Source organism: Sapajus apella, unplaced genomic scaffold, assembly GCF_009761245.1.
Source record: "Sapajus apella isolate SASKATOON/1434 unplaced genomic scaffold, GSC_monkey_1.0 scaffold13, whole genome shotgun sequence".
Lineage (NCBI taxonomy): Eukaryota > Metazoa > Chordata > Mammalia > Primates > Cebidae > Sapajus > Sapajus apella.
Window position 1 is genome coordinate 15,998,483 of NW_022436953.1, and position 25,191 is coordinate 16,023,673.

The 25,191-nt window shown below is 39.1% G+C and overlaps 1 protein-coding gene across 7 annotated transcripts in view; it reads left to right on the plus strand.

Annotated features, from left to right (window-relative positions):
• Positions 1-25,191, plus strand: part of VTI1A (vesicle transport through interaction with t-SNAREs 1A) — a 374,621-nt gene that overhangs the window by 224,667 nt on the left and 124,763 nt on the right. For 4 of the 7 annotated variants that reach the window (XM_032281113.1, XM_032281116.1, XM_032281117.1 and 1 more), the window contains 2 exons: positions 796-866; positions 1,518-1,579. In XM_032281113.1, coding sequence (XP_032137004.1) covers positions 796-866; positions 1,518-1,579 — 133 coding nt within the window. Of the gene's footprint in view, positions 1-795; positions 867-1,517; positions 1,591-25,191 lie in introns of all 7 variants that reach the window. The other 3 variants (XM_032281118.1, XM_032281120.1, XM_032281119.1) reach the window with 1 other exon arrangement.

A 25,191-nucleotide genomic window follows, 5' to 3' on the forward strand; every position in this document is an offset into this window, starting at 1 on the left:
ACTTGTAAAATGGTCTACAGTTGGAGAAGAGACTGCCTAGTGTCAACCAAATGTATGATCATGGCACAGGAAAATGTCATTAGAACTCAGCAGTGTGGCTTTTTAATGAATGTTCTAAATTGCCTATAATAGTGCAAGGGTTTCAAAGTTCTGGGGTGAAAACACTGTCTCCAGCATGAGCTCCCCTCAACTACTTGAGAAGGAATGCACCTCACCTTGAGTTGACTCAAGTACCTACAGCCCCTGATAACACATTAAATGAGCCTTTGCCTCGAAGGAAACAGAAGCCTAAAGATAGTTTCACTAACTGTAAGCTACAGTCAGTGAGCGTACGAGGATTACGTATGCAGGGTGAATACACTAAAATTAAAATTGTTCTAAATGGAGCCTGACATACATAGCAAAATGAAAAGGGAAAGGGAAAGCAGAATCATTAACATTACTTACAACCTGTAAAAACCAACAGCGAAATTCCATGATGGCAAAATAGACTAATGGACCTTAGATCTCCTCCACCTTTGCTGATATTTGCTGGTGTGGCCTGGGCAAGACATCACCTCTAAATCATTATTCTCGTGTTGGCTATGTTCTACAGGTCAAATATCTAATTATACCTAATATAAATAAGTAAATTTATCCAATACTGTTTATATTTTTCAAATACATGAATTGAAATATGTGTCTGATGTATAATGCATGCTACTTTAACATTTTTATGTCATTTTGGTACTTCTGAAAGTTATTCTCATATGCGCTTCAAGTTATTTTTCCTTAATCAAATTTTCTTTTTTATAGAGCAAATTGGTCAGGAGATGTTGGAAAACCTTAGTCATGACAGAGAAAAGATACAGCGAGCACGTGAAAGAGTAAGTACAAGTGATACAGTTTTTTCACATATTCAGTAAATGAAGACATAAATGAAAGGCACTGGGACATAAACAATAGCAATTGGGTAGATGTGTGTCTCTAAGGTGAAAGAGGCCATAAGATCTGTGCAAAGTAAAAGAAAGAGGCTGAGATGGAGGAAATAGCAGCTGACTCTATGTCTCCATCCTAGAATGCTCCCAGGGGAGTGTTTTAGTTACTTCTTATAGAGGAGATGGTCACTGAGGGAGATCTTGGAGTACGTCCATCCTTTAGAGTGAAAACTGTAAAATTATTGGTGGTCTTCTTTCCACAGTTCATTTTTGTTAATGTTTTTAGGACTTTGCACATTCATAAGTTGGAGATGAATTACCAAATGTATATGAAACTTTTTCAGCCTGTGCTTTGCTTTTATGTCCGGTTCTAGTACCCAGCTCAAAGCTTCCAGGATTACCCCTCACATGTCATTCTCCAAATCTAAGAATTTTCCAAGTTTGTGTAGCTGTCAGAAATGTATTTATTTTTGTATATTTGAACATTTTTATTGTTTGGATTTTCTATCATGAAATAAATTGTCACTTGCCATGCACTTTAGGAATAATCCAATTGCATGAACTTTTTGTTTTGTTTTAACATTGCTGTTCTCCTCGTAGCTTCGGGAAACAGATTCTAATTTGGGAAAAAGCTCCAGGATTCTGACGGGGATGTTGCGAAGGTAAGAGCAAGGTAGGGATCTATCTTTCTCTCTGTCTCTTTTTTAAAATACTATGTTGTCATTCAGTTGCAACGGGGCATATTACAGGCATTTGAGCTTCTGTTCTTAGTATCCTGTGTCAGGACCCTTTTGAAATAACAGAGCACGGATATTAATTCTTGTTTGGACAGGGACACATATTAACATAGATTAGAGAGAAGGCTTGAGCAAGGGGGGTAACCTCAAGCTATGGAAAAAATTAGGGTTAGACATGAAGTATTTTTTTATAGCCTGAGGAAGGCCCCATGGCAGGAGCATGCTGATTTTATTTTCTATTTCCATGGCCTTGTTCTCATGGAGGGAATACAGACCTGCCATTTTCAGGAGCACACTTGCTATTAGCTTTGCTCTCTCTGTTGCCTTGTTTTCATTTCTTAAAGTGATGCTGTTTGGGGAAACATTTCTGTTTTATGTATGCACTTAAAGATGATTTATAAAGTATCAAGATTATCTGAATAATGTGAATTCATTGAGTTAGCGAACAAACGTTCCTGTTTTATATGTGTGACTCAACTTTGATTGACAGAAAATATGCTAAATAGGATGAGAAAATAAATGAATGAATGTAGGTAATGTTCTTATAAGTACATTCAGCCTGAAGTTATTTTACATTCAGAATCTACTAAATAAAAATATCATCTAGCATGACTGTCAGTTTGGAACTGTGGCTAGAAAAGTGAACCAACCAGAAACATTGAGAATGGCCTCTGGAATGGCTTAATTAGAATTTTAAAGAAGGAAATCTTTGTAGTTGATACTATAGAGACAACCATCTAAAAATAACTGAAGTCTTCTCCGATCACATATCCATATACAATAATTTGCTAAAAGTATATTTGCTGTGTTACAGATTTATTGCATAAGAACCAATCAAATGTCTAGTGGTTTGGTCTTCAAGGCTGATAAGATTTTTCTAAGCAGCCTGACCAGTAGCAAGCCTACAGTTCTTGGGACATTTCCAGCCAAGGCTGGCGTAATGTGACATTCCCTCTCCTTTTCTTGAACCGCCCCCCCTTAACTCAGAATCATAAGCCACCAAATTCTCTGATTAAGAGTAATATGTAAATGGCCTAAGAAAAACTCAGAATTCACAGAGAAGGAAAGTGGCGATTGAAAGGAATGCTTCAGTGCCTATAGACAATGAAAAAGAAAGGAAGGGGAGGGAAAAACCTCTGTTGCTTCCCTGGGAGGGCTCCTGCGTCGTGAGCTGTAACGAATATTCTGCAAATGTCTCCATTTTGTCAAATCTTATTAAAGAGTCCTCCTGCTTTATGTCAATTGAGCTGTCTAGAAATCATTCATCATTTTTAGTGTAAAAAAATGCATGTGGTTATTTAAATAATATCATATTAATGTTAAAGTTCAGCTGTCATTTAATGGTATGGTTTAATCAGATGTAGCATTTAGGAAAAATAGTTTATGTGGGCTCTATGTGGCTTTCAGGTTGGCAGATTCAAATAAGGATTTATGGGTTTCGAAACCAATGTATTTCTGTCCATATTTCTGCTTGATGTACCTCACCCTTTAGTGCAGGACACTGCAGACAGTTATTTCAACAAATAAAGCATCTCCTCATATTGTGTTTGAATAAATTTGCAAGTCATTTAGAGAGGGTGAAGCCCAAACAACTTCTGCAACCTTTGACTGGGCTTTCTATAGGGAAATCATAATAACGTGGCTGTTTCAGAAGCCTACAGAAGAAAATTACTGTGGTGAAATCTACATGGGGTTCTCTTTGTAGGCAAACTCAGTCAGTCACTGACTCATCTTCCTTTGGGATGTGTCTAGAGTCTAAACAGAAATAGAAATTCCCAGATGGACATCACCTTGCTACATCTGAACCAAGAGTACTCTTAAGTCCACCTGTTCATATGCATGACAATATTTTTCACTAGGCACAGCCGGGATCTTGGTATCTGCCAGGATATTCAGGTATTTTCAACCAATGCCATAACCTGATAGGGTCTCTGGGGACCAAATGCAGCGGTGGTTTTGTTTTAGTTTCTAATTACCATCCCATATGATATACATGTATTTGGGACTCGGGAAGAGGCACAAACATTTTACCAACCTCTCTGCTTCATTGTTTTGGTTATCTCGTAGGAAGGCTCTCTCTAGAGAAGTAGAGGCAGGGTTTATGTCCCAAAGCCTTGTATTGAATGCTCTGATTTTGCTTTCCCTGTTATATCCCTCCCATTCATATGGCTTTCGCTTCCAGCCCTGGGGAGCTTTTATTTCAGAAAGAAAAGCCACATTCTCTTCCTCTTCCTCTTACCAAAACTACATAGCTGTGTTGTGTGTCAACAAGTGCTTCTGATTTAAGAAATGTTATGATATTGAATCGTGCTCATCTTCAAAATGTAAAAAGAAATGAACGTACTCTTTGAGCAGGGCGGAGCATTTACCTGCATATAACATAAACTTAATTATTTTCATATGATAAGTTCCATGTGTCTGAAAATAGTTAAATATTCTGTAGTATACCAAACCAAGGAGTTGCTTTATTTAAAAGAAAGATTGCAGGTCATTAAAAAAATTTTTTAAACCTTGATTATTCTTAAATTTGTAAAGTGAACAGAAATGGCTTGGCATGGCTCCTCATTTGAGTCATTTTGCATATGGTCTGTTGTGAAGACAGGTGAAAACTGTTCCATTGGTACCAGGATCTGTGCACATGTCCACTTGATTATCTGTAAAACTCACCAAACGCAGATGGGGAAACTGAAATTAGTAAGCAACAAAAATTAAGTTTGTAAAATCCAGCAGCCACTAAATAATCATCTACCACTCATGTTTTTTAATCTTTTATTAATTCAAATAAGGATTTGTTCTCTCTCCCCCTTTCTCTTTCTCTTTCTTTCAAAAAAAAAAAAAAAGTCAAATAAGGTAAACATCTATTTCCTTCCTTCTTTCCTTTCTTCTTTTCTTTCTTCTGCTTACTCATTTCCTTAGTAAATCTTTAATGTATGTATGCCAGGGCTGGGGATCCTGAAATGAAACCAATTTTATACTCACTACTTCAGCGTAGTAGGGAACATATGCATAAAAATGTACTATGGAAATTCACAAAATGAACGGATTCTCAAGGCAGCTGTTGAAGATTCTGCAGCTCCAGTTAGTCCTTGCTGGTCATTAAAAGGGACACCAGGAAAACAAACAGCTAATAAAAACCTTGAGTTAAATCGCTATAAAGCCAAAGTGTTTGGAAAAAAGTAGGGAAATAGAAAACGGTTTATGGAATCATGACAAATTTTGAAAAGAACTAAGGTATGTACAAAAAATTGACATATAACTTGTAGTTTAGCGAAAAAGCAACTGATTCAACCAAAAATAAATTGCTCTTCATATAAGCATACCATACTACCAAAAGAAAGAAAACAAAAGAGAAAATTGATTCATTCAGAATTATAATAGTAAAACTTGACATCAGAACACAGCTATGGCTGATTTCCTGGAAAGTAATTTTTCTTCTATCCTGACATAAGATGGAGAGCTATCTAGGGACAAACTGTTCATTCCCTAACTCTGTAGACAGAGTTTAAATACAGTGGAATTCAGATAATAATGAAAATGGTCATGAAACAAATGACCATTGATGTTGTAACTGGGTCCAGGAAATTGATTTTTTCATTGACTTTCACAAAATTTGATGATTGTAATTGTCTGTCTTAAGGTGTCACAGTATCACTGGGAGGTTTAAATATTTCTCTTCATGGGTATGTATTTATTTGTGTCTTTATCTGTGTATTTTTTCTATACCTTTGAGCAGAAAGTCTTATTCATTCAAACTGTTGGCAATCAGTAAAAATGAAAATTAAGATTTTCAAGATTCTGAGTCAGAATAAAAAGAAGTCATGATTCTATTTCCTTTTACCTCTGAAGAGTTAATGATTGATCACTAATTGTATATTTGTTTCTAAAAGTACATGAAAAATGCCTCAGGAATGTAACAAAGTTACTGTTTAAGGGCTCCACTGACAGAAATTTACAGGACATGTTACAACTGCACCTTGGCTTCTCCATTGCATTGCATATGCTGGCAAAGGGCTTATTAAAAAAAATGGCATAGGTCAGGTGTTGTGGCTCATGCCCATAATCCCAGCACTTTGGGAGGCCAAGGCAGGCAGATCACTTGATGCTAGGAGTTCAAAACCAGCTTGGCCAACATGGTGAAGCCTCGTCTCTACTAAAAAATAGAAAAAAAAAAGTAGCTGGTTTCAGTAGCTAGTAATCCCAGCTACTTGGGAGGCTGAGGCATGAGAATCGCTTCAGCATGGGAGGTGACAGCTTGCAGTGAGCCAAGATCATAGCACTGCACGATGATTGTAGCCTGGGTGACAGAGTGAGACTCCATCTCGGGAAAAAAAAAAAAAAAAGGAAAAAAAAAAGACATAGATGATTGTTTAACACATATTCAGTTTGACAATCTCAAATCAAATAATTTCCTCTCTCCCCACACTATCTATATTTGCCCCCAACTAATTACACAAACGCGCGCGCGCGCGCACACACACACACACACACACACACACACACACACACTGTCAGATTGTTTTCTTCAGAAAGTGAATTTTGTTCGTCCTTCCAATAAGAGTATGGTTAACTTCTTTATTTATGGAGCTGCTGAGAGGTCTTTTGTAACTAATTTGTAATATAAACAAAGTAGACAGCATTAAATACAGTTGAGCTAGCTAGCATCATGCATACAATGTTATTTAATACACATATTTTTGTTAGAGTTACTTTTGAGTCAGCCTGGGGAGTCATTGCCACCTATCATTGCTATCGTATTTTACATTTTAAACAAAGGCTTACTTTGGTAGAATGACAGGTAAAACATCTGGAAAGCTTAAATGCACTGTCAGAATGATTCCTAAGAGTAAGTATACTAGGAATGCCAATGCAAGATCTGTAAGTTATAGAAATAGAATTTTTAAAATAAAAAAGGTTTAATCTTACATATGCCATGGCTAGATGTTTAAGCTTCTTTTAAAAACCCACTCTTTTTTCTCCCTCATTTTGCCCAGGAAACATTCTGTTATATTCTAATTGTTCTTATTACAATGTCTGAAAAGTCAACAGTAGAGAGTTTTCAAGACTTGTGAGAAAAATGTCCTTGAAAATTTGCTGTCAATTTTGACGCACTGAAGAAAGTATCTTCTCTCATAGCACTCTACATTTATATTTTTACTTCACTGTCTCTATCGCTTTTTCTTTTCTCTGTTTCTCTTATTCCTATTTCTCGGCACATTATACTTACTGGTGATGAACTTGGGCCCTGACCTGAAATTAGTGTAGCAAAATCTCAACGTCTAAGCTATTCTTCAGCTTTTAATCAAGTGCTTATTCTTTCAGAATAAAGAGAATGAATTTGCTATAGATTCTTTGGACTAAACAGATTTAGGATCTGAGCTAGGATAAGGCTACAAAGAGAATTTAGAAAAAAACTCTTGGTTCTTTTCCTGTGCGTAAATTTATTTCTGTACACTTGACTCATTGCCTTTGTCCTGTGACCTCTTCAGGGCCAACATGGGTAACGTTTTTACCACGCTAAAGAACACCTTTGGATGTGCTTACATGTTTCTCTTTAGTAACATGCTTCTGCCTTTAAACATAGAATTTTGCTCTAGTGTCAAACATTTGAATGCAGCACCTTATCTGTCTATGATAACACTTAACAGCTGTACTCATTGAGCCCTAAGTGTATATGTGACCCTAAATCATGTATTACATATATTATCTGATTTTATTCTTAACAGTTCTGTGAAGGAGGCAACAGTATCCCCATGTTACAGGTGAGGCGAACTGTGCTTAGTGAAGTTAACTATCCAGATTCACATATTGTAGAAAGCAACAAAATTAGGATGTGAGCTTAAGTTTGTTCTTTTGACACACTACACAAGATTCCCAAAGGCCAGTTTATGAACCACAACCAGTTTTCACAGACTGGTGGTAAAATGAGAAGAGTAAGAACAAACAGTTGAGTTCTTGTTATGCCAACTCTTACTGTCAGATGCCATTATAATTCCATTTCTTCTGCGAAATAATTGGTGGCAGTAAATAATTTCCTTAAACTAGTTCATTGTTATAGTAAATAGAAAAAGAAATACTTAGAAATATTAAACATTGGCAATCACATGCCAGTCCTCCCACTGTCCCATGCCCCTCTCTCATTTCACTAACCAGGAAATTCAAAATCCATACTATGCCCATTAATGGGCATAACCAAAAAAGTTGCTACTTATGCATTCTCTGATAGGTAGATAGCAGCCACAGTCCTAGAGACTTGTTATATATCATCTTCTTTCACTTTCACAATAACTCCATGATCAAAAACGTTTACTCCCATTTTAAGAAATAAGGGAACTGTGAGTAAATATCATCAGGGTCTACATAAGTTGTCTGCCTCCAGGGCCTGGTTTTTCTACTCTGCAAACTATTTATCCTTCTGTGGAGACTCAGTTTCCTCACAGATGGTCAGACCGCCCTTCTGGGTGTGCAGACAATTATTCCTGAAAGCAATAAACAAACCCTATCAGATCCCACTATTGAGGATGGACTGAAGGTGCTCAATTGCAGCTACTGTGTGTCGTAGGAGTCCCAAGTGAGTGTGTTCTTAAGGAGTCCTTTAGAATTGTTGTATTGCTAAGCATAGACTGTGTGGCATTAACCAGAACCAAGAGAAAACAACACTGTTCAGTAGAAGAGTCTATAATCTCCTTTACCTGTGGCATTTGACAAGTGTCATTGTTAGGAAATTTTATTTCTATATCTAGCTGTTTATCATCTGGAGTCTTATTCTTGCGGGAACAAACAGTCCTGGTCTTGTTTAATTATTCATGTGAAATTTGTATGTATGTGTCCAGAGGCATGTGTCCCAGTAGATAAGGGGTAGTAGTCTCTGGGGCCCCACTGGCTCTGACACTTTTTAGCTATTAACCTTTAGCAAGAATCTCACCTCTCTGTACCTCAGTTTCCTCACCTGCAAAGTAGGAATAACAATAGTTTTTACTATGGAAATTTGTGTAAAGGCATAGATACATGTAAAGTGCACACAACGATGCCTGGCACATAACAAGGCATCAGAAACATTGAAATATTGGTTATTATCATTATTGTCATTGGTTTAAAAAAATACAGCCTGAGAGCAAACACTAAAATCAAAATGTTCATTAGGAGTTCTTTTAGGTTGATGAATTTTAAACTCATGTTTTTAAATTTTCTTTTTCCATTTCTGGAGTTTCCTAGGAATTTTTTAAAAGTTAAAAATACATGATAATAAATCCCATCTTTTCCTTACGTCCCTGTTTCTATCACAGCAACACCATTGCCCCTTCCTTCCGGGACCCTCACTCAGTAACACTTCTTGAACTGCCCTAGTGCACTCCAAGTACTACCTGGAGCAAAGCAATCCTCCTGTCTCACATGTTTTTCCCTGTCATTTAGGCTGTTTAGGGAGGGGGGACTCCTAGTTGGTCTCTGTGCTGCTTCTTCACTTCTTTTGCTCTTTCAAATATTATTGACCAATTTACTTGGAGAGTGCCAAGTGAGTGCTGTTTCTTCTGCACTTAGGAATCTCCAGTGGTGATACCCAACACAGCATGTCTTCCTTAGTCTAATCGCGAAGTTTTTCCAGTGAACTTTCTAGCCTTGTTTGCTGCTGCTCCCTTTGGGTAAAAAGTATGGTAACTACTTGCAGTCTCCAAGCTAGCTTAATTCTTCCCTCATTCTAGACATTGTCTGTTCCTTCTACCTGGAATGCCTCCTATGTAAGTCAAAATCTTCCACATGCATGTGGCAAAAATCCAGATCAAACTGGCCATAAGCAAAAAAAAGGAAATATATAACCTCATGTAACTAAATTGTTCAAGGGTAAAGCGACTTGAAACACAGTGAAATGTAAAGGTTCCAACAATGTCGTCAGGACTGGGTCTTGCTCTTTCCGTCTCTCATCTCAGATCGCTTGTGGATGAGTTCTGGCCTTCGCCAAGGATTCCCCTGGTGGAGACAAAGCTCTTGCTAGCATCCCAGTGACAGCCATTGAATATAGCAATCTTTTTCATTTGAATGCTTTCAGTGAAAGTAATAGAATGGCTTATTGATTCTGATTGGGTCTGGTTAGGTAAAAACTCCATTAATCTATGATCTGATGTTCTAGATATGGGACCCTGTACAGGCGGATGGACAAACAGACTGAGAATGGCTGAGGCATAATCCCCTCAGAAGAACCTGACAGCTTTTTTCAGAAAGGGTAATGGATACTGGGTGGGCAACAAGAACAGATGTTACCTTTGGAATGTTCCAAATGAGCTTTGGTCTGTGCTCTGGATCTCAGGTGAATTACCTCACTCTCCCTCAAGCCTTCTTCAGTCTCCCAGCCAGAAATGATGCACCTTTGTTCTAATCTTTCACAGCAGCTTTTACTTCTCACAAGACACGAACATCACCCACTTGGCAATGGCATGTATTGTCATCATTAGCAACTGTGTTTTCATTTTCCTCTAGATGTGTGTTATCCTCCACCTCATCCTCAAAAGGATGCTTTACAGCTCCCCCACAGTACTGTGCAACCAGCAGAAATAAAGAGGAGAAACACAGATGAAAGAGGAAAGAAAGCCAGGGAACCATGGTGGTAACTCCTGTGCAGATTCCTAGGCAGGTTTACAATTTCCCACCTGAAGGCAGAGCAGGATGCTCAGTCCGCTGGAGGATCCACAGTGGCTCGTAAAAGTGAAAGTAGCCTTAGTCAAGGCCCAGCATTGCCTTCTTGCCACATCGATGAGTTCTTGATAATCAGTTGATAATGTGGTTACTGGGGAGTGGTGATGTTACGTGCAGCACATTTCTGCCCCCAAAAGAATGAGGAGTTGTTATAGGACCAGTTGTCTTCAGGATCCCGAGGTCAAACCTCACTTCTCTATTGCGAGATACTGCTGGTCAGGAGCCTCCTCATATTTGGCTCACGGCCACGTTACCCTGATATAGGCCTTCTCTGGAAGAATGCCTAAAAGTTGTTTCAGAGTTGTTATCTGGGTTCATATGGGTATCATTTAGTTGAAACCCTGTGGGTTTTTATCTGTTGCACCATGGCTACATGTAAACATGTTCGTTCCAAGATAAAATGGGTAACTTCCCAATAAAAGAATATTTTTCTCCATTATTTAATCACGGTGGAAACACATCTTATCTTTTTTCTTGATTGTGAGCCACAATTTGACCTAATTTTTGAATTACTTTCCTTTTATGATTTTCTTTTTTTCCCCGGGATGCACGCCATTCTTTAATGCCACATAGAATATGAAGGGTGCACTTTACCTTCTCCATCAATGCCTTCTTTGAACACAGCCTTGAGCTGTTAACTTGAAGCAAGGAGCCCTAGGCCTTCCTTATAAACAAGTAATGGAGCCCTTAGCCCCCCTTGTAAATGGCTATTTATTAACATATACCATCACCAAACAACATTTTACAATTCCAGGCCCCCACACCATTACACCACTGTCTGCTCCATTGTAAGTTAAGGGAGGGCTTTGGCCATCTGTTTCATTAAATGCCAGAAGCAGCAAACAATATCTGAACTTTATAAATCGAGAGTTGGGGCTTCTCCCTCCACAAATCTCCCCCTTCTTCGACTGCCACCACCGCCACCACCACTACCACCACCATATTTTTTTGTTTGAACGCTCACATTGTAAATTAGCGTATTCACACATCAATTTTAAAAGGCTGGCTGTGTTATAAGATGGGACAAAGCAAGCTCAGTAACAGCTCATGCACAGTGCAGGTGGTCGAGCTAGCTGCTACCCAGATCAAAAGTCAAACAACTGTGAATCTGCTTTTGAAAGTGCAGTTAGGGAGACAAGGCAAGGCTTATCTGCACAAACAAGGACGAGTTATAGATATACATCACAAACGCAAGAGGACAAAAGGGGGTTTCATCATCTTGCAGGGCAAGAAAACCTTGTAATGCTGACAATTCCGAGGGCATCTCTGGAATATGTGGCTTGTTTTCATTTTGTTTTTTTCTGTAATATAAAATTAGTTTTTTTTATTATGCGGCAATTGGTAATTATTATTTATGCTTTGGTGCTGTTCCTAAAGTAGCTAAGAATTTTTTTTAAGCCACCTTTAGGGCAGGAAATGGCTCCTTTTCATGGTTGCATTTTATTTTTCAGCAGCATTTAAGGACAGACTCCTATTTATACCACACAAGCAGTTTTGTCTGTTGTAAACAAAGTAAGTGGCTGGGGATTGTGCTTTCCCAGAAATGTTTTCCAGGGAAGCCATAATAAGAAACAACTGTGTGTATCTTGAGAATTTGTCATCTAGGTATTAAGAAAGAATTCTTTTCTTTTATGGGAAAAAAAAAAAAAAGCACTGTGAAGAAATATATTCAATACTCAAAAGTGTAGTTAAAATATTTCTTAAATTGTGATGTTTGACCACCTTGCTAGTATTAATTGTTTGTTTTCATTTTTTATTTAAAATTATCTCTAACATTTTTGGCGAGGTAGAAGCTGACGTGATAGGAGGCATAATGATTTTTTTTTCAACCTCAATGTTCTTTTTAAAAGCCTAATGACTTCTTTCGCAAAGTTATGTGAAGAACTTTGGTACCAAGGTATGAATATCAATGGGGAAAATGCCAGAATGGTAAATTTGACCACATTTTTAAAAAGGGGATTGAAGCAGTTTGGAATTACAGAGGAAAAAAAAAAACAGTACCTTAGTTTCCTGTACAATTATAGTTTACCTAGGAAAAAGCTTTTCCACTGTCCACCTACCTTCCTATGGTTTAATGATTTTTGTGTTGAGGGAAAAAAAGAAACAAAACCTGTCAACCGTATTTAATTCCCAAATCAGTTAAAGATGTCTGAATCAGGTCCCTGGTGCTTCCCTGAAACCACACTCCCTGTCTCAAGCGATAGGGCAGTGGTGGGCTTCATGGAGTCTTGAATCACTGAAGTTTTCTGAAAATGTGTGTGCATATGTGTGTATATGCATTTTTCTGGGGATTTTCCATTAAATTTCCAGAAAATTTTCAAGAACCTATACCCAACTCCAAAAAAAAAAAAAAAAGTTGAGAAGATGAGATATTGTTAAAGAACTGCATCCAATTTTCTAGCTAAATACCATTTAATTACTTCAATAGTCTGGCTTACTTAAAATGCATTGACCTACGAGAAACACTTACTTTGAATTTCTCCACAAAGTTCAACAAGACACTGAAAATGTAGGGATGCCATCCTTGAGAAATCAGATTATTTATCAAAAGTATGTCCTTAAATACAATCAGAACAACTAAATTTATATGGGGCCTTACGGTCTATAAGGCATAGTCGCATATATTATTGTATTTATGTTATTCTTCATAAGAACTCTGAATGCGTTTTATCATTATTATCCTGTGGTATAGATAGTTGAGACCTGCAGAAGTTGAGTCTTGCCCAAATTCGTGCGAGAAAGACGGAGCAAAACTTGGACCAGTGCCCTGGTTTTAGCCACAGAAATCATGTTCTTAGCAGCCTTCTGGTAGTAACAGCATCAGCCTCTTCTTCAACACCAAATGTTTAATGTCCGCTAGTTAAAGGGCATATGGAGATTCCCTTAAGAATCCAATGTTAGTCAATGGAAATACAACAAATTCCAAACTCTATGCCTAGGAAGCCTAATATCTCATTGGGAGCTTTTGTTGAGACATTTTAAGAAACAACAATTCATAGTAACGTATGCTACATGGTAAGTGAAAGATCATTGCTCTAGGAGATGACAGGAAGAAGAAATTCCTGAGGCCTGGATGTGCAGATAAGACCTCACAGAGGAGATAACAGACAAGAATCAGCCCTGACGGTTATTGCCCCATTCTTAACCCACATATGGCATCATGCCTCTTTCCTTCTCATGGTAGCTTCAAGGTAGTAACTCCTAGCAGCAGAATTGGAGTCCTTGCAGGGCAATGGTGCTGATGGTGGTGGATTGTTAGGAAGATATGTTTCGCCACAGCTGCGTTGAGGATACATAGGAAATTAACAAAAACAACTTGTAACTTTATCTGCCCTTAAAGTTAATATAATGTGAGAGCTTCAGTCTTTCCTTAAACTGTTGAGTTTTTCTCTTTTTTTTCTTCATTTTAAGGGACGGGATCTCATGGTCACTGAGCCTAGGGTACAGTGGAGCAACAATAGCTCACTGCAACCTCAACTTTCTTGGATCAAGTGATCCTTCCACCTCCACCTCAGGCTCCCAAGTAGCTGTGACTACAGGCTCACCTCACACATCCACCTACTTTTTAACTTTTTAATTTTTTGTAGAGACAGGGTCTCTTCATGTTGCCCAGGCTGGTCTCAAACTCCTGGCTCAAGCAATCCTCCTGCCTCAGCCCCTACAAAGTGCTGAAATTGCAAGCCTGCGCCACGGTACCCAGCCAGTAGCCTTTAGCTTTCAGAACAGGAGTGGGCAAATTATAGACCGCAGACCAAATCCAGCCTGCCACCTGTTTCTTTATGGCCTTCGGGCTAATAGTGGTTTACGTGTTTAAATGATTGGAAAAAATCAAAAGAAGAAGATTTTCGACATGTGAAAATTACACAAATTCAAATTTTTTAATTATGATGAACTTTAAAATTTTCTTAAGGCTTGAAATCACCTAATAAGATCTCATTGTAAACAGTTATGAAAAATCTTTTCACTGGTTGTGCCCCAGTTTTAGAAAAATATTGCAAATTTTCACACCCTTGACTTAAATTACATATTTCTAAAACTTTACATATTTATAACATTCCATGTTTATTAAAAAGTTCATTTTAAAGACAGGTCTTTGAAATAATACTGCATGTTGACTATACATATTCTACATATGATTCATGCATAGATGCAAAGAATGTTAGCAAAGTACATAAATTATTTTATTGTGGCATATTATTTATTTGGTAAGTGTATCACTTAAAAATACTGAATTTTTTCATGTGTCCCGATTAAGTCTTTGTCATCGAATGGGCTTAGAGAAATTTAGTTATTAAAAAACTTGCCCAGCCAATAAAGAAAAGCATTCATTTTCTATTCTGTATACATGATCTGAAGCCATAGCTTTTTAGGTCTTTTAATCTGCTTGTTCAAGGCCAAGCTATTTATATGGATAATTTTTAAAGCGTCTGTATAAAGAAAAAAAAAGAACATTTTATTTATTCACTGGGGTTTTTATGTGCCTTGAAATCGCATAGATAAAGTATTTTCAAGCTCATGGATCTGGAAGAGATAAAAGGTCTCTTATTTTATAAGGCTTTATGTAAGCTTTTCAAGCGTATAGTTTTCTCATGGCTAGAATTTTTTAAATAAAACATTATTTCACTATTATAGCTAGAGTTTGATGTGGGTACCTCTTTTTTCTTCCCTGAATTGCATGTTAAATTATGTGTTTAAGATTGTGTTTATTGTATTTTATCTTCTGAATTTTAACAGTCTTCTTGTTGGAGAAATTAATTTACCTTCATTCATTTATCTTCATTTGTATTAGCGGGCAACTGTTTAATAAAACCAGAATACTAAGTGTTAAATTTGAGTAGAAAACTCAAAAGTCAGATTTAAGAAACGTAGAATAAAATGTACCACTTGATTTTGCAACACACTGGTATGAAGATGAAAAATTATTTACCTCCCTCTCCTTAAGAACTTTTGCTAAGCCTGGTAGACTGTAAGAGAAGGGGCTTTTTTTAAACTGTGGGGTGACTGGATCTAGACTAGATTCTGGATGAACATTAGCTGCTGCTAGCTCTGCCATGTCAGGGCCAAGAAACAGCTTTCCCTGGCTGGAGCATTCCCAAGCTATCACGGCCATCAGACAGGTGGGGAATAAATATTTAGAATGGCGGGACATTTGGAGAGCTCGCTCCTGATCCTGGGGACTCAATTTGGATGGGCTTCAATTGGAGCAAACAGGTGTTCCTGGGAGGAACTGTCCTCAGATGGCTGGGGGGGGTGCCATTCTTTCACACACATAAAAAGTTCCTCTTCCCTCTGCCTGCAGGAAAATTAGTATTAACTACAGCTTTTTCTTTTGAAATGGAAAAAGAGAAGTAAAAATATGGCACCGTGTTTTGGCCGTGGCTGGATTGCCATGGAGCATGCAATCTATGATAAGTGATGAGAATTCTTGAAGCAAAGCATGCTTGTAGTTTTCAACATTGGAGATGCTGTAAAAAGTAGAGGAATGCAAAGTATCTTTTAACCAAATGATATATACCTATGAAATCAAATAGTCTTTCCTTCTGTTATTCGTTTGTTCATTCACCAAATATTTCTGGTGCACTTGAGATTCCCCAAACACTGGGCTAAGTGCTAGGAATAAGAGTGTAAGAAATAAAAGCCTGCCCTCAATTCAGGCTTGGCCTGAGTTGTAATAACAGTAATTGGTTGGAACATGGAAGTGAACCTGAGTGGCCTTTGGGAGACTGTAGGCAGAAAGTTGTTGCTGACTTCAGAAAGATTTCTTTTTCTACAGTATTACCATATCTAAGATATAACTAACTTTTTTTATTTGGGAATATTCTTTTTAACTCATATTTTTCCTATAAAACATAAAATAATAATAAAGGAATTTTTAAATTAAAAAATTGTTTTGGCTGGGCTTGGTGGCTCATGCCTGTAATCCTAGCACTTTAGGAGGCCCAGGTGGGTGGATCACCTGAGGTAGGGAGTTCGAGACCAGCCTGACAAACATGGAGAAACACAATCTCTACTTAAAATACAAAATTAGCCAGGCATGGTGGCACATACCTGTAATCCCAGCTACTCAGGAGGCTGAGGCAGGAGAATCACTTGAACCTGGGAGGCGGAGGTTGTGGTGAGCCAAGATCACACCATTGCACTCCAGACTGGGCAACAAGAGCGAAACTCTGTGTCAAAAAAAAAAAATTGTTTTTAATCCCTCTACCTTGAAGCAAGCTATTCCTTTGACCCAAGTATTCCTTTCCAATCTTTCAGTCATGTTTCAAGTTTAATTTTATATTGCTCTACTCAATATCATCATCTTAAAATTTCCCCATAGTCTTTGTGATTTGTATTTTTGCCAAATTAAAAAAAAATTATTGTAATAACAAATGATTTTAGAAACCTCTTATTTTGTAAGGGAAAAAAACATCAAGAAACAGGGAGAAAATTATTCATAATTATACTGGCTAAAGGTCACAACTATTAATTGGCTCATTTTATTCCAGCTTTTTCTATGTATTTTATTTATGTACAACATGTAATATTTTATAGCCTATTATTTGCATTAAAGGTAAACTGAAATTGTTTTCCCATGCCACTAAAAACTCTTGGTAATCATTATTTATATGGTTGTATGGAATTCCCTCATAGAAATATTTTCTTTATGTTAAACATACAGGTTTTTTTCTAGCTTATAGCTATACAGTGAAGCTATATATCTTCATTCATAAACCATATTATTTGCTTAGTGTGGCATCCTTGAAGATAATAAATGCTCATCTCTTTTATGACTTCCTCATTCTTGCGTTCTTAGCTCTCTAATCTTGAAGTCAGCTGGGATATGTCTTCAAATATGTCTTCTTACTTTTCAAGAAAGATATATGATTTAGATCTATTTTTATTTCTATATAGGAACTGCCACCAGTTGCATATATGTGACATACACATATGTATGTATCTGTGCTCATTGGGCTGGCTGTAATAGTTTTAGATCTTACCCTTCATAGGAATCTGTAGATGTGGACCTGTTGTCTTCTGGAATATCGTGTTTCAGAGTAGCAGAAGAATAGACCAATTTATGGTGCTCTGTAGTGACATGTTGTAGGTTTTGTTTAGTTTTGGTTTTATAAATCTTTGGAATTAAACAGAGTATAGATGTTTCTAGATATGAGGTCTTTCACTCATTTTGCATGGATCACAGAACTTTGTATTTGAAAATTCAAGTCTTCCCTCTACCCACGAAGAGAGGATTTTTTAAAGCCATGTCTTGAGTTATTGCTTCCATTTTAAATTTTCTGGTGTCAGGATCGTCCATGATTCTCACACTAGACCTCTGTATCGCCTGTATTTTTCATGTTTTAAAAATCATTTTGTTCTCTTCTTTTTCTTCTCATTTAACTCCAACACCATTAGCTCCGCCCTTTGTAGCCTTGTTTCTAGTAAGTGCTGCTGGTTGTGTGGAAATAAACGCTGCTGTTGCATTGCTGGTTTCCCTGAAATCTTTTTCTTTGTCTAACCTATTGCCTCATCTCTTATCTCCTTGAAGTCTCACTGGTTCTTACCGTACAGTTTTCTACCCTCACTTTATAAAGCTTTATCTTCTTACTGTTCTTCTTAAGGACACCAAACAATTTTTAAAAACATATTTTGGTGTCTTTAGTCCATAAGTTTCAGAATTGCGTTCTTTCTCAGAATCTTTAGGATGTTGTGTTTTTTCCTTTGTTCTGTAGTATCTATTTTTCCATCATCTGCATGTTGTTTTGAGCTTTTTGTCTGGTTACTTTTCAAAACTGCTTCTTGAATCTGCATATGGAGAGCTGCTTGATGTGCTCACCCCTGTCCCCATTCCCTTTGTCTGTAGACTGTCTTTTTTGGAATGAAATGGGACTTCTTCCTTCTCCCATTCCTTGACTCTGTTGGGGAAAATGTCCACCTCTTATGTACACAACTGTCATCTCCTTTCCAACCTTACCCTCCCACCACCACGAAAAAAACCACACTATTTATGAAGACCACAGTGGTCAGAATTCAGTGCATGATGCCATGCCTTCTCTATAGCTACCTAATACTGATGTATGGTTTTCCTGGGAACTCTGGTTTCCTTACTGCATATAGAACAGAAACAAGATGGGGAATGTGGAGAAAAAAAAAAAGAAGACAACAGTACAAATACCTCCTGAGTTACAGCCCTTACTCATGAGAGAGATTGCATCTTGATTTCTGGTTGTTATAAACCATACAGTTTCTATCTGGTAGAAGACTATGTGGGAGGTGAACCACTGCTTTCATTTTTCAACACAGTTCATTTTTTTGTAACAGAAAATCCTTCTAGGCTCTGGCAGTTTGTGATGTAAGCTTTGGTGGTGTATATTTTCATCATCTTCTGTTTTCTTCATTCAAACCTAAGGGACACTTTGATAGCGGCAGCATTAGGATTCATGGATGAGGCATCATTGTAAACTGGAACCTGAGTGATTTTTTAAATTACCCTAGATAAGGGGACCATACCAGCTATTTCTGTAGCTCTACCCTTGGGCCTGTCTGCCTGGGTGGTCGTATTCTAACTGTTGGTATTTAATTATTGATGACTTACTGACACAAGGCCTGGAAGCCTTAGGGAAAATGAATTCCCACGTGCCAGTTTCTTTAGATGAATCTTCTTTGAGGTTTAGGTGTCCTTCCAAGTAATAGAGTGAGGCAGGATTTAGGGGGCCATTCCAAATACTGCCTCGCAAAGTCAGCCACAGCGTGAGTGCCTACTATATGCTCTGGACAGAATAAACGTTATTAAAGGGCCACGTTCTTTCATAGTTTTCATGTAACCCATTGATGTGTTTCTTTTCACACGTTATTTCCTCTTGAACATCACTGGTTTCATGGTGTTTTTCTAAGGCTTCTGAAAGGTACTACGTAGACAGAACAGAACCCACAAAAAGGTGGAATTTTTCTTTAGGAGCACTGTGCCATCAAAACTGCCACCCTGAGCTGGTACCCAAAATGCCTCCCTTTAGAGCTTGCTCTCTTGATCGTGCAGCTGTGCTGTGTCCTCAGAGGCTCTGTGGGCACCTCTGTAACCTGCTCCCTCAGCTGTGCTGTGTGACATAATCAGATTCCTTGCTGAGAATAGGTGAGTGGAGGGGTAGAGGGGAGCCAGGGCCAGATCCAGGAGGACCCTCAGAAGCCACAGATCAGAGAGCCTGGATAGGCAAAATCAAATCAGATTTCACCACATCAAGAAAACGGGCCTAGGCATGTTATAACTTTTTTTTTTTTTTAAGCAACAACTTTGCTTTAATAGGACTTGAAAATTTTAACCCAATTTTGCCTTGGGGAAAAATGTATGAACCATATGTCTTGTCAAGATACTATTTTTTAACATTTTCAGAATGAAATCCATCTCTGGGCACTGGGATTCTTTCTTGGTGCACACCTGCCTTGTTGATCAAGTTCTCTGGCTTTTATTATTTCCACTTGCAAATGGCGACACAAACAGCCAGCTTCAGAAGAAGGAGGGGCTGATTTCATCAGCATGACTAAAGCTGACCAAGTACTTGAGAGGACCTGGCAGGGTACTGAAGGACACTTCGGCCTTGCAGATCTCTGAGGGGGAAGAAATGGGCACAGCCCTGCAAACATCAACCGATGGGTGACATGGTAGCATCCTGGCCAGTGGCCAAGCCTTTTTTTTTTCTTTCTTTTTTTTGACTGGAGTGCAGTGGTGCAATCTCAGCTCACTGCAACCTCTTGCCTCCAGGCTCAAGTGATTCTCCTGCCTCAACCTCCCGAGTAGCTGGGATTACAGGCGTCCTCCACCATGCCTGGCTAATTATTGTATTTTTAGTAGAGACAGGGTTCAACTTGTTGGCCAGACTGGTCTCAAACTCCTGACTTCAGGTGATCTGCTCACCTCAGCCTCCCAAAGTGCTGGGATTATATGTGTGAGCCCCCAAGCCTGGCCAAGTCTTTTTCTTCTGATTTTTATTACACAAATAGTAACATCAAAGCAAAAGAAAACTTTTTTTTAAAGAAAAGGAAAAAATAATCACTCCTAACACTATAACCCACCCCACCTACAATTATCTCCCACCCCAATTTTTTTAGTTTTAACTTTTTCTTCGTCTGTTGACATTTTTCTTTATATGGCTCTAATTGTAGTGTGACCGATTTTCACTTCTGCCTTTTTGTTTTAAACTTAACATTACAGCTTGTACTACTAATGTCAACTTTTTTTTTTTTTTGAGACGGAGTTTCACTCATGTTACCCAGGCTGGAGTGCAATGGCGCGATCTCGGCTCACCGCAACCTCCGCCTCCTGGGTTCAGGCAATTCTCCTGCCTCAGCCTCCTGAGTAGCTGGGATTATAGGCACGCGCCACCATGCCCAGCTAATGTTTTGTATTTTTAGTAGAGACGGGGTTTCACCATGTTGACCAGGATGGTCTCCATCTCTTGACCTCGTGATCCACCCGCCTCGGCCTCCCAAAGTGCTGGGATTACAGGCTTGAGCCACCGCGCCCGGCCTAATGTCAATTTTTTATAGTTATTGTAGTTAGTGGATTTTTTAAAAGTCAAGTTATTATGACATATATGGAGGCTCAGGAAAGCCCAGCAGCGTGTGGTTGACATTCGTTTGTTTTCAGAAAGTAGAAGCGCTGCCTCTAGCATGTCCTTAGAGCTCCTCAGCCTGGTATTTAAGAGCACTCTGAGTTTTGACAACTGAGTACTGAGAGTTATTTGTATCTTTCTATAGTATACATTTAAACCACTTGCATGTGTTAATTTTAATGTGTTTGATGATAATATTAATGGCAAAAATGTATGCCATTAATACATTGTCTGCTCGAAGCAGAGCAGGCAAATCACTCTGGTAGGGAAGAGTACAGCCCCACTTTTTCCGGGGTACTCCCTAACTGACTGGAAGGCAATACTGAACTTGGCTTAAGGCTTCATGCATTGACTTCATCAGATGTCCGTGCTTGGAAATGTAATCAGCAACAGTCATGTGCACTTATCTGGTCATGTGCTAACCAAGTGAGATGTGTCTCCACCTTGCACAGAGCACCAAGGGGCCGCCTCTGAGTACCGAAGGTCAGGAGGAGGGCTAGAAGGAAGGATGGTTTTGGAGCTGACTCCAAAAGGAGACATGGGTGGGGCGCCCTGGTAGGAGGTGCTGGACAGCCAGGGGGCAGCATGGGAGCATTTTGTATGTGATGAAGGAGGACAGAGCATCAGAAGAGGGGGATAAACGAAAATGTCACCGTTCTTCCTGAGCCTAGCCCTGGGGAGGATGATGGATGACTTTTTGTCATCTTTTGTATTTCCTCAGGGGCAGCTAAAACAGAATCTCTCTACTGAGACCAGAGGTTGAAAACTGGAAGTCTGTGGGCCACAAGTGGCCTGCAGAATTATTTTCTTTTGGTCTGAACATTTTTTTTTTAATTATTATTTACATACAACAGAATTCAGCCATTTTAACTGTAAAGTTGGACGTTTATGGGTACACATATGCAGCTGTGTTGCCTTGTTCTCTCACGACACATCAAGATTTAGAACAGTCCCCTCACTCCAGAAGTTTCCTTCTGCCCCTTTACGTTCAAATCTCCTTTCCCACGCTGCCCCAGCTGATCTTCTTCCTGACATTAGAGTTTTGCCTTCTCTAGAATTTCATGTGAATGGAGTTATACAGTGTGTCATCTCTTGTATATGACTTCCTTCACTTGCACAGAGCTTCTGAAATTCATCCATGTGATTGCGTATGTTAGTATTTCATTCCTTTTAATTGCTGAGTAATAGTCCAGAGTAGGGATGTACTACAATTTATTTATCTGTTCACCAGTACATGAATCTGTAGGTTGCTTCCAATTTGGGGCTATCATAATAACACTGCTGTGAATATTTGTGTATATATGTTTTTGCAGACATAGGTTTTTATTTCTCTCGGTAACTATCTGGGAGTAGGATTGCTGGGTCATATGGTAAGTATATGTTTAATTTTATAAGAACCTGTCAGATTGTTCCCAAAGACACTGAACCCTTTTGCAGTCCCATAACCGTGGATGAGAGTTCCGGCTGCTCAGCATCACTGCTCTTAAAGCATCCAAGCTCTCAGAACCCACTAAAGGGCCACTTGGCCTCCGGCTCACCCCAGTTCTTATTTGACCTATTTTCTTCATTTACATTACCCACCTGTCACCTGTAGGTTTGGGACCTATGCCATTGAGGAACTTTATGCCCCATAGTGTATAGCAGGGCATGACAGTTAAGACCAGGGTCTATGAAGACAGGAAAATCTCAGCTGGAATCTCCATCTTGCCATTTATAAGCTGTCACTTGAGTAAAATGCTAAAAACACCTTATTCGTTGGCTGGCTAGTTGTAAAAATAAAAAAAAAAAAATATGAGCATGTGAAGTGCCTACCACAGGACAGGGCCTGTAGAAAATGTACTACAGATGGTACCTGTTAGTATCCACGCCATAGCCCCGTGATTGTCTGTTATATGTGTGTGCCTCAGAGTCGCCTGCACAGATTTTTTAAAAACACAGCCCCTGCCCCAGACATAGGTGCCCCTGCCTCAGCCCTCCTTCAGAATGAGAATTTCCCAGGCTGGATCTGTTCACATGCATTGTTTAAAAGTCCCACCGTCCGGGTACAGTGGCTCCTACCTGTAATCCCAGCATTTTGGGAGGCCAAGGCAGGCGGATCACTTGAGACCAGGAATTCGAGACCAGGCTAGTGAAACCCTGTCTCTACTAAAACTATAAAAAAGTTAGCCAGGCGTGGTTGTATGTGCCTGTGCTCCCAGCAACTTGGGAGGCTGAGGTGGGAGAATCTCTTGAACGTAGGAGGTATGGGTTACAGTGAGCCAAGACCATGCCACTGCACTCCAGCTTGGGTGACAGAATGAGACTCTGTCTCATAAATAAATAAATAAAATAAAAGTTCCACACATAATTGTCATGAGCATCCCTGGCTTACAACTGTTGGTTAGGAAGATGCAACGAGGGACCCTACATTCTAAACTCAGTTCTACTGCCAACTAGCTGTGTGACTTTGGACAAATCACTTAATCTCTCTGAGAGAGCTAGTTTAGTTGAGATATGACTGTAGCAAATTTGATCTTTCATAATTATTAGGCTCTTCTTGGTGGACAGTGGCTACATTTTGAGGCAGATGAATTGGAGGTGGGTGAGGGCCATGCCTGCCTCCCAAGTAACATAACCAAATGAAAGCAAATCTCAGCCTGGATTCGGGCATACATAGAGATTTAAGTTAGCAAGCATGCACAAAACCATCACTCAGCATGTCTGATAGGCCCAATTAAGTCCTGTCCTCTTTCCTGATGGGAGGGTGCATTGACAGCAACTTGCATGAAAGGTTCACTTGAGGCAGATGTGAGACTGTGTAGCAATGGGAGTCAGCTGACCTTCTAGTCAAAGTCATGTGGTAAAATCCTCCTTTGAATAGATGGATGGACACAGGACTAATCCAAATCCAAATTCAAGGACACCATTCAGGGAGACTCAATTGGGGTCACTGCATTCTGATAACCTTTCCACTCAGGCTGTGGAAGTGCGAATGACACTATTTTGAGCCAGTCCACATATCTTCAATACCATTTCTAATGTCTTAATTAATAATTATTAGTTATGCTAATTAAGAGTAACTAATTAATAAGACAAAGATAGCCGCTGTACATGTAGGAGCTGCCTCTGGAATGTGGCTTTTCATTAGCCTTTTAAATGTTACTAAACACATCTGAAATGTATATTCCCATTAGCTCACTTCAGTTCTGAACTCACCACCCTGGAGTGTAGATTAAAACTAACTAATGCACATATATATATGTCTCCTATCTATGCAGAAGTACTTTAAAGGTAATTGCAGACAGTATAACAGATGATTTCTGGGGTTCCATCCAAACCTAAGATTCCACAGTTCTACAAATGAAGGGTCCTAGTAAATGTACTTGTTTCTCAGCACAGCTTCTCCTCATCCTTGTGCCTGCTCTTTCTGGAAGTCTCTTAATCCCCCAAGCCATGTCAGTGTCTTTCCCCTCCCTGTACCATCGTGGACGCACACACCTCTTTCATGGCATCTTATTTCAGGCCCAAAACATGCACTGAGGATTCCAGCCTTTGGAAAATATTATCTCTTTTTATTTACCCACACTGACCTGCCTTATTTCCCAGATGTCGATGAGTCGAGTAGTACTGTCCGTTTTTTTTGTTTGTTTGTTTGTTTGAGATGAAGTCTCACTCTGTCACGCAGGCTGGAGTGCAGTGGCGCAATCTCGGCTCATTGCAATCTCCACCTTCTGGGTTCAAGCAGTTCCTTGGCCTCCCGAGTAGCTGGGATTGCAGGCACGTGCCACCATGCCCGGCTAATTTTTTGTATTTTTAGTAGAGACGGGATTTCACTGTGTTAGCCAGCATCCTGGAGATGGAGACCATCTCTCCATCTGCTCGATCTTATTTGACCTATTTTCCTCATTCACATTACCCACCTATCACCTGTAGGTTTGTGACCTATGCCATTGAGAAACTTTATGCCCCATAGTGTATAGCAGGGCATGACAGGTAAGAGCAGGGTCTATGGAGACAGGCTTATGATCCACGTGCCTTGGCCTCCCAAAGTGCTGGGATTATAGGCGTGAGCCACCACACCCAGCCACGATCACCGTTTTTATTCACAGAGGTAGGGAGGGCATGCCTACCTGCCTAACACCTATATTATTTTCCTTTAAATTGGCACAGTGTCTTCTTCTTTAGCTTTATCACACAGCACATTGCCCATGGAATTATGGTTTTAATGTGCTAGGTACACATTTTCTCACACGTTAAAATAGATGCGTAACTTAATATCTGAAGTAA